The sequence below is a fragment of the Gopherus evgoodei genome, unplaced genomic scaffold (genome assembly GCF_007399415.2).
Source record: "Gopherus evgoodei ecotype Sinaloan lineage unplaced genomic scaffold, rGopEvg1_v1.p scaffold_39_arrow_ctg1, whole genome shotgun sequence".
Classification (NCBI taxonomy): domain Eukaryota; kingdom Metazoa; phylum Chordata; order Testudines; family Testudinidae; genus Gopherus; species Gopherus evgoodei.
In genome coordinates, this window is record NW_022060060.1 from 2,807,024 (window position 1) to 2,817,332 (window position 10,309).

At 47.6% G+C, this 10,309-nt stretch overlaps 1 gene segment (V, D, J or C); it reads right to left on the bottom strand.

Moving 5' to 3' along the window:
- Nucleotides 1–624: 624 nt before the first annotated feature.
- Nucleotides 625–1,731, bottom strand: LOC115642296. The segment is given in 2 exon segments: nt 625–1,238; nt 1,497–1,731. Coding segments are annotated over 2 exon segments (660 nt in total).
- Nucleotides 1,732–10,309: the final 8,578 nt, after the last annotated feature.

A 10,309-nucleotide genomic window follows, 5' to 3' on the forward strand; every position in this document is an offset into this window, starting at 1 on the left:
TTAAGGACTCACTCTACCGACCTAATGCACTTACTGGGGACATGCATTATCGACTGTATAAAATCTGTTGTTAAAGATCAGCTTCTATAAAATTGACCTAATTTGTAGTGTAGACATGCCCATATAAGTGAGCGTGCCAGGATAAATAAACCTTGGGACGTTATTAGAGATTTTAAACATAAACTTTCCGAATTTACTTTAAAAGGACTTTAAAATATGGAAGGTGAAATAAATCCTTCTTCAAGACATAAATCAATAGAGATAATTACACAGAGCTTGGGGAAAACCGCCTATAAGAGAAGTTACTTCATAACTACCCACTCTAGAGCGCCTTTCACCTTCCTGTGAAGTAGCTGGTAGTAACTACAGTCAGAAAGCAAATACTGTGCTAGACGGCTGTCTGGTCTGCTCCACACCTGTAATTTCAGTATTTTTACCTTTCCCGACTTCACTTCAATTTCTGGATCACTACATTTCTGAAACCAGCAAAACCTTCCACAACAGACACAAGGGCGGTTTTGAGAGGTAGAAATTGTTGAAACATTAAACGAGATTTATATTGTTTTCTCTAGGAATGTGGAACATTTCAATTTTTGAGAGACCCCAATGTCCTATTTTAATGGCTCAGATCCTCAGCTGATAGGAACCAGTGCAGCTCAGCTGACTCCTGTGCAATTCCTCACTGATTTTAAACATTTTGAGGAACTGGATCATTTGCTTCCTCTGAGCTCCACCCAGTCCCAGCAGTCTGGGATCTGGCCCATTGACTCCTGTGTAGCTCTGCACATTTACACCCTGGGGATGGGATTCACTGACTCCACCGGCGCTGTGCAAAGTCTGTTCCTCGGGGGCTCTAACACACACATCCTTAGTGCCGCCTCCTCTTCCCCCAGTGGGTTTCTGTGCAGCGACTCTGCTGGGCGCAATCACTGTGTCGCTCATGGCGCAGTAATAGACGGCGGAGTCGCGCAGTTCACTGGAGTTTTTCTTCAGGTGGAAGGTCTTCCCCTGTTTGTCGGGTGTGGCGGAGAACCCTCGCCGGCTCCTTCTCTCCTCCTCATCCGATGCTTCACGTTGTGTCAGCAAGAGGCGAGGGGCTTCATTTGGGTACTGCTCGTACCACCAGAGCGTGAGACTAATATAGGAAGTGTCATAGATGCATTTCAGCAGCACTGGTTCCCCTTGGGACACAGTCACTCGGTCATCAGGCTGTGTCACGGACTCTCCATTAGCCCCTCCTGGAAACAAAATAATAACGTGCTGATATCGAGCTGTACACGGCTCTTGGCTTGAACTCGCAATGTTTATCTCCCAAGCATCCAGAGACTGAAGAGGGGGGGGGGAAGGTTTATAAACAAATGGTTACAAAAGAAAGTAGGGCTAACTCCGCATCGCCTGGAACAGGATGTAACCGCATTTCAGTTTTGGCCATTTACACCAGATGCCACCTGGCCTGGCCCCATACAGAGCTGAAATGCTGCAGATACGCTACTCACCCAGAATCGGAAGTAGTGTAAGAACGGACACCCAGGGGCGGAACATATTTCAGGGATAAAGTGGGATAAAAACTTCTCCCCACAGCCCAAGAACGAAGTTTCTTCCTCTCTTTCCCCAGCTGTGAGGAGGCGCTGGGCGGGGGAGGTTTTACTCTGGGAGGAGATGCCTTAATACATAGACAGCTCCTTGCTGACTGGCGCTGGTCTCCTCTGCTGAGCGACTGTGGTGCTAACCACGCAGGCAGTCCGGTGCTGCCCCGCACTCGGCTCTCTGGCTGCTGCACGGAGCTGGAGGGGAAGTGGGGGAGAAATTGCGGGGGATCCGAGATCACGTTAAACAGCGGGGCTCTGAACTGCCAGCCCCAGACAGCGCTGCCTGGGAGGAGAGTCCGTGATAAAACAGCGGCCCCTTGTGGGGAAAGTGGGGGACATTTTCTCTAAACCGCTCTCGAGTCGGATTTTGGCATGTTTAATAGCTGCACAATCTGCCTGATATTATGGGGAACGAATTCGGGTCAATTCCGCATCTGGAGTAAAGGAGTGTAGCTCCCCCGGGATGAATTGGGCTACACCAAACCCCTGTATAGCTAGCTAAACTGTACTGAAGAACTGGGAAGAAAAGATTATAGTCTGAAAGTGCAGGAAAGATTCACAATCAAATGTCACACAGGGCACAGACGTGGCTGCACTATTCCTGTCTTTTTAGGCCAGTTTTTACACGTTTTGTATGCTGCTAAATCTCATACACTTTCTCTATCATCTAGCCCCGTTTAGAACTGTCGAAAGGCATGTATGCATTGACAGATGTTTTGGCTTCATTCTTCATACATGTCCCAGCTATTTCCATCTTATTCCCAAATTTATCCAGAAAATAAGGAGTTGTTCAGCTATCTGGTAAATCTCATCATTTGCTGTAAATCTATTCCATTTAATATCTAATAGTTTCCTGCTGTATTGCCTTTTGAAAGCATTTCATGTCTGTTTGTAACTGTGTGGATGTCCAGCTTTCACATTGACAGGTTTAAGGGGAATAACATTTGAGTTGAAGGTTGGTCGATTGGTTTGTAAGTGGTAGATGTTCGTTGAACAAATCTTATATAATCTGGTAAATGTTACATGGAAATTCATTATCAAGTAAGCCGATGAGCCTTTTGAACTCACTGCCGCCAGATATACCAAGGAGGGCAGCAGCGTGGCAGGATAAATAAACCTTGGGACATTATTAGAGATTTCTGAAAAAACCTTTCAGAATGTATTTTAAAAGGATTTTAAAATTTGGAAGGTGAAGAAAATTCTTCAAGACATAAATCTACATATAATTTCAAATGGCTAGGGAGGAACATCCTATAAGGGAAGTTACCTCATAACTACCCACTCTGAAGCGCCTTTCACCTTCCTCTGTAGCAGCTGGTAGTAACTACAGTCAGAAAGCAAATACTGTGCTTGATGGCTGTCTGGTCTGCTCCACACCTGTAATTCCAATATTTCTACCTTTCCTGACTTCACTTCAATTTCTGGATCACTGCATTTCTGAAACCAGCAAGACCGTCACACAATAGAGACATGAGCAGTTATGGGAGAAACTGTTAAATTCTGTTTCCTCTAGGAATGTGGAATATTTCAACTTTGTAGAGACCCCAGTGTCCTAATGTAGTGGCTCAGATCCTCAGATGATATGAACCAGTGCAGCTCAGCTGACACCTATGCAGTTTCTCACTGATCGCAAACATTTGAGGAACTGGATCTTTTACTTCCATGAAGTTCCAAGAGTTTGGGATCAGGCCCATTGACTCCAATGGTACTGTGCATATTCCCACACCCTGGGGATGGGATTCACTGACTCCAATGGCCCTGTGCAAAGTCTATTCCTCTGGGGACCTAATCCACACATCTTTCGTGCTGCTTCCTCTTTCCCCAGAGGGTTTTTGTGCAACGACCCTGCTGGTTGCAAAGTGGCCATGTCTACACAGGCAAATTCAAGTGCTCTAACTCGCTGGCTCACCAGTGTGAAAAAAACACATCCTGAGTTGTCATAAACATACAGCTAAGGGTGGCCTAAAATCCCTCCTTTACTTGTAAAGGGTTAAGAAACTCAGATAACCTGGTTGGCACCAGACCAAAAGGACCAATAAGGGGAGATGATACTTTCATATCTGCGGGGAAAGGTTTTTGTTTTGTTCTCTTTGGGTGTTCTCTCAGAGCCAGAGAGGGACCAGGGGCAGGGAAAACATCTCTTAAAACCCTGCCTGAAATAAGATCTAGGATTACAAAATTGTAAGTAAAGCAAGGAAAGGTATTAGATTATCTTTTGTTTTAGCTTGTGAATTTTCCCTTTCCTAGAGGGAGGTGTATTCCTGGTTTGTTTGTTTGTTTGTTTGTTTGTTTGTTTGTTTGTTTGTTTGTTTGTTTGTTTGTTTGTTTTGGGTGGTTTTTTTGTAACTTTAAAGTTTTGCCTAGAGAAAAATTCTGTTTTAAATCTGATTACCCTGTAAAGTTACCTTCCATTCTGATTTTACAAAAGTTCTTCTTTATTTTTTCTTTATAATAAAGTTCTGCTTTTTAAGAATGTGATTGGTTTTTAGTGTCCTAAAAACCCAAGGGTCTGGTCTGTGCTCACCTGGTTTACCTAGTTGGTTGCTAGATTATTCTCAAACCTCCCCAGGAAAGGGGGTGAAGGGGCTTGGAGGGATATTTTAGGGGAACAGGAACTCCAAGTAGTCCTTTCCCTTAAATCTTTGTCTAGCTCACTTGGTGGTGGAAGCAATACCATCCAAGGGCAAGAAGGGATTTGTGCCTTGGGGAAATTTTAACCTAAGCTGGTAGAAATAAGCTTAGGGGGGTTTTCATGCAGGTCCCCACATTTGTACCCCAGAGTTCAGAGTGGGGAGAGAACCCTGACATGAGTGCAGCAAGTTTGACTGCTTTAAAGCGCTATGCTGGAGGTGGAACTTTCTAGTGTAGACTTAGGCTACGTCTACACTTGCAGACGTAGAGTGCTGGGGGTTAAAGCAGTCCTCAGAGACAGCAGCAGGGAAAGTGCTGTGGTGTGTTCACACTGACAGCTGCCTGCACAATAGTGTGAACACACTTGGGGCACTTGCAGTGCCATTTAGAACAGTGCACTCTGAGCAGTTATCCCACAAAGCACCTCTTCCTCTTCTGCTGCTGAGGTTGTTGAAAATAGCAATTCCAGTCCTAAAAACCACTGGGAAGCATGTCTTGCTCAATTTTATCCTACTGTTTCTACAGCAAATTACAGTATATTTGATTTGGAAGAAATGAAGTAACAGCTGCCCAAACTGAGCTTCAGCACTCCTGAATTTTGAGGGTGTTCAAATCTGGAAGGCAGGTGCTAGATTCCCTGTCTGAATATTAGCTAAATCTGGAAAGGAAAAGTCAATTTCTGCTTCTATGGCTCAGAAATGGAAATCCTCCTACATGCCTGGTACTGTATCTGAAGCTGCCCAGCTGCAGTAAAGCCTCCTTTCCCTTACTTTTCATTTTAAATTCTAATGGGATCCACATACCTCCCTTGCTAGGCTTCAGATAGAGAGGGGCACTGTCAATTTAGTCCACCCAATCCTTCTTTGAGGGCTGCATGGCGAGGTCACACCAGTATCCCTAAGCCAGTCTGGGGATGTCTTCCAACGGGGATATCTGGGCCAAAGTCTTCTACTCCTTGGGCACACTTGTTCCCCATTCACAGTGCCACCCCGCTCTAACAGTGAGCTCTCCATTCACAGCAAGCTGCAGCATGAGGTTTCAGCTACCATACTCCCTCCCCCTCCCTTTCCTGTTGAAAGCGGCCAAGGGAATGCTGGGAAATGTAGTTCTTTCCCTGCTCCAGGGCTGACTCTATAGGCAGGGAGCTAACTAAGGAACTACAGCTCCCAGGGCCCCCTGTTGGTTCTCAGCTCCCAGGCTGGATCCCTGCCAGCTGCTTCTTTGCTGGTGCCTAGAGCCAGCCCTGATGTTGATGCAAGTTTGCAGGGCCATTAATTGCATCCTGCTCAGAAGAACCGTGACTCTGGGTAACATGCATGACATTGTGGCTGTGTAGCAGGGTGGTTACCTACTCCAGCCCTGAAAGGGTTAAAACCAGCCCTGGGAGAGGGCTGGAGGGATGGGAGAACAGTCCAGGCTGAGTGGGAAGCAGGCTTTGCTGGGGCCAGGCCCCAATCAGGGCCCAGCTGGCCCTATAAAGGCTTGAGCCAGGAGCTCAAGCAAACAGTGTCTCTCTGCATTCAGAGAGAGAAGGGCCTGGCTCCAGGGAGCTTAAATCGAGTGCCTAGAGTGGATCAGGGCTGGGGAAAAGCCAAGGGAGCCGGGGAGCTCCGGCCTAGGAAAGCCCCAGGCTGCGGCCTAGGGTAAGGCCAACGGGGCACTTGGATTGCAGAAGGCAGCTCATGGGTAGGCAGAGGCAGAAGGTCCAGACTCCCCTTGCCTGCGATGAGTGGCTGATACACTGCAGTCTGCCCCAGTGAACGGGGGCTAAGTGGTGACTGGCAGAAGCCAAGACTGAGGTGAGGTGGGGATAGGAGATGGGGGTACCTGTGGGAGGGGAGACCCTGAGATTGGGGGTTACTGCCAGAGGGGCAGCACCCCAGAGAAAAGGGGCACTGGGGTCCTGGGGAGGACACAGGGCCAGTAATAAGGCAGATTACACTGCTCTACAGCCAAAATGCTTCTGAAATAAATGTAGTCAAACTTTACTAATTCTGGGTCACTGAGAACGAAAATGATGCTTAAAATTGTTAATTGTCTCTAGTTTTCTACCCAAGAGTAAGGCAGAGCTGTTGGGCTCCAGACTACAGCAGTGGAATCTCCTGGCAGGTCATGTTAGGGTTTCCATGTTCCGTGACCGTCAAGAGGATCTTGTCCCATTCTTCTTCAGGGAAGGTGATCTTGTAGCCTGCAACAACATCAATGTGTGATGGCAGCCCTCAACATTGTTCGCGATCCAGATGAGTGGAGACTGTTCATTGAATCATCGAAGACGAGTCTTAAAGCTGTTTTGCTGCATAATGGCAATGTTTTGCCATCAATTCCAATTGGTCATGCAGTCCATATGAAGGAAACCTATGACAACATGAAATAACTTTTGAGGTGCATAAACTATGACCAACATCAGTGGCAGCTTTGTGGCGATTTGAAGGTTGTTGCTCTCTTGCTTGGTCTGCAGACTGGATACACAAAGTACTGCTGTTTTCTCTGCGAATGGGGTAGTTGTGCAAGAGATTCCCACTACATCAAGAAAGATTGGCCACTCTGACAGTCACTGGAGCCTGGGAGGAAAAGTGTTCAGCATCCACCACTTGTTGAATCAAGGAAGATTTTGTTACTACCCTTACACATCAAGCTGGGTCTGATGAAGAACTTTGTCAAGGCCATTGACACTACACAAGCAGCTTTCAAGTACCTCCGTGGAAAATTTCCAAGGTTAAGTGAAGCTAAGATAAAGGAAGGTGTCTTTGTTGGTCCTCAGATTCGTGAACTTCTTCGAGATGATGCATTTGACCATGTACTGCATGGCAAGGAAAAGACGGCATGGAAAGCCTTCCAGTTAGTGGCAATAAATTTTCTTGGAAACAACAAGGCAGACAACTACAGGTTGTTGGTGGAAAACCTCCTCAAGGCATACAAAAGCCTTGGTTGCAACATGTCACTAAAGATACATTTTATGCACTCTCATCTAGATTTTTTTCCACCGAACTGCGGAGCAGTGAGCGACGAGCATGGCGAGCAATTTCACCAGGACATTGCAACAATGGAGAAACGCTATCAGGGCAAATGGAGCCCATCAATGCTTGCAGACTATTGCTGGACAGTGACAGGAGATGCTCCATTTAATGAATACAAGAGACAAGCCAAGAAGCGCCGAGTAGACACTGAATAGGACTAAACTATGTACATAGTAGTTTTCTGCCTTTTGTTTCATAATAAATTTTATTTATATAACCCTTTTGCTGATTTTTAAAGTGTTACATAAACAGGACAGGTGAAATATTCTCATGTAAAGCAACCATAAACACATGAAAAGACCTAGGTTTACAATTTATGATTAAAACTCTACTATCTACACAATATACATAGACATAAAATGTAAAAACGTAAATAACTTAGAAACAGTAGCCAATCAGTTGTTTTAATTGTCATATTTGAATTCAGCACATCAAAATACATAATAAATATCACATTTTATCTCTGAAGCAGACGACTTCTCAAAAATTGTAGACCAGTGTTACCAGCCTGCAGAGGGCGCTCTGATGGCTGGAGCGCTAATTCCCGACAGAGATCAACAGGATGCGCTGCAGCAGTGACTCCCACATTGCTGAAGGCTGGCTTTGCACAAATGAGTTTCCCTAACTGCAGAGGAGCAGTAGATGGGACGCATATTCCAATTCTGGCACCAGCCCACCTAGCCTCCGAGTACATTAATCGGAAGGGGTATTTATGGTTCTCCAGGCACTTGTGGATCACTGTGGGCATTTCATTGATGTTAATGCAGACTGGCCCAGAAAGGTGCATGACACATGCATATTTTGGAACACTGGCCTGTTCAGGAAGCTACAAGCTGGGACTTTTTTTCCCAGACCAGAAGATCACCATAGGGGAAGTCAAAATGCCCATTGTGATCCTTGGAGACCCCACTTACCCTTTAATGCTGTGGCTCATGAAACCCTACACAGGGAGCCTTGACAGCAGCAAGGAGAGGTTCAACAACAGACTGAGTCAGTGCAGAATGACTGTGGAGTGTGCTTTTGGCCATTTTAATGGCTACTGGTGCTCTCTGCATGGGAAGCTGGACTTGGCCGATGACTGCATCCCTGTGTGGTTATATCCACGTGCTGTACTCTCCATAACATTTGTGAAGGGAAGGGTGAAAGATTCACTCAGGCATGGAACTCAGAGGTTCAACATCTGGAGGCTGACTTTGAACAGGCAGAGAGCAAGGCTATTAGAGGGGCCCAGCACCGGGCTGCAAGGATTAGGGATGCCTTGAGGGAGCAATTTGAGGCTAAAAGTCACCAGTAATGTCTGGCGCCCTGCACTAGAGTGAAATGCAGTGCTTCCACTGTTAGTAGTAATCTGTGTTTGCTACACTGACTTGCACTGCCTATTGCTTTCCTGAGCTAAGGTATCTTTTACTTAATGCAATAATAAAGAATAATTTCAAAGCCAAAAAATCCATTTATTTAAAAGAAAATTAATTTATTGAACAGAAACGCAACTTCCTGGGAAACAAAAAGGGCAACATGGTGCGGGATGGTATAATCACAGATTTGCGTATGTCCTTTTATCGTACTCAGCCTCCCTGTCTGGAGTGCTGTGCAATGAGTGCTGCACTTCAGGATGGCTATACTGCATGGTGATGGGAGTTGAGTGCAGTGGGTAAGGGTCACAGTTTTCAGGGCTGAGTGGTGAAGCTACAGGTGTTGGAGACAGCTGGTGGAAATAAGAACCCGAATGCTGGGGAAAGTGGGTTGGAGGCAGGGCCAGCTCTAGGCACCAGCAAACCAAGCAGGTGCTTGGGGCGGCACATTTTCAGGGGCGGCATTCCAGCCCAATTTTTTATTTTTTTTTTGCTTCTGGTGGCAAAAGCCTCGAGCTGGCCCTGGCAGCAGCAGTGCCTCGTGTGCAGGGGGGGCACCCTGGGGCTGCTGCAGTTCATGCCACAGGGAAGCAGTGCCCCTACCTTGTGGCTGGGCCAGGCAGGCTCTGAGTGGGGGACACTCAGGCTGGGGGCCACCCCATGGGGCACACAGAGCCACCTGCAGGTGCTGCAGGGCGGCTGCCCCCCAGCACCGCAGCTGGGCTGGGCAAAGCTGCCTGAGCTGCCCAGGGACTGTGGCAGGGCAGCCAGAAGCAGCAGTAGCAGCGGGGCCATAGATGGTGGGGTGCTGCCATGCAGAGCCTGCATTCTGCTCTCCGGGGCTCCGCTTCCTCTTGGGCTACCATGCCCCGGCTCCTCAGCCCCCTGCCGGGGCAGTTCCCCAGCTCTGCCCTCCTGGGTCCCAGCCAGTCCCGGAGGCGGGAGCCCTGGCTGGAGGGACCCTGGGCTGAGGTGTGGCCTGAGAGCCCCGCTGCTTACCCCGACCCTGCCAGCGCCAGACCAGCTGGCGGCGAGGGGTGGGGTGACCAGATGTCCCGATTTTATAGGGACAGTCTCAATTTTTGGGTCTTTTTCTTATATAGGCTCCTATTACCCCCCACCCCCTGTCCTGATTTTTTACACTTGCTGTCTGGTCACTCTAACGAGGGCAGAGCAGGCAGAGTCAGCACTGGTGGGGGGAGCCCATGGCTGGGGTGGCAGGGGGTGCGGGTAGGGGAGGGGTGAGATCCCAGGGCTTAGGTGGGGGGTAGCCATAAATTGTTTTGCTTGGGGCGGCAAAAAACCTAGAGCTGGCCTTGCTGATAGCTGCCATTCTGCTGCGCTGCTAAAAAGTCTGGCAGGGTCCGGGACTGGAGGGGGTTGGCATGAGGGATAAGGGAGGAGGTGGAGAGAAAAATCTGGATTTATAGACCAACCGGACAGAGCTCTCAGTTCTGGAGCGCCCCCTCCCGGGCTCTTGTCTGAACTGCACTGGGACACGGGGGAGCAGAAAACTTTGTTCTGGCTTTCGAGGAGGGAGGGGAGTTAGCTTTGTTTGTTTCTTGTTGCTAATCAAACGTGGATGACCATATAGCTTTGAAGCCAAGAGATATTTTGCATTCGGGTCCCTTAAGGGAAGATGGTTTCCCAATGGTTATGTTTGGTAATGAAATTGAGAAAGTATCCTGCAGAAAGAAAAGAAAATGCATTCGTGTCTCGG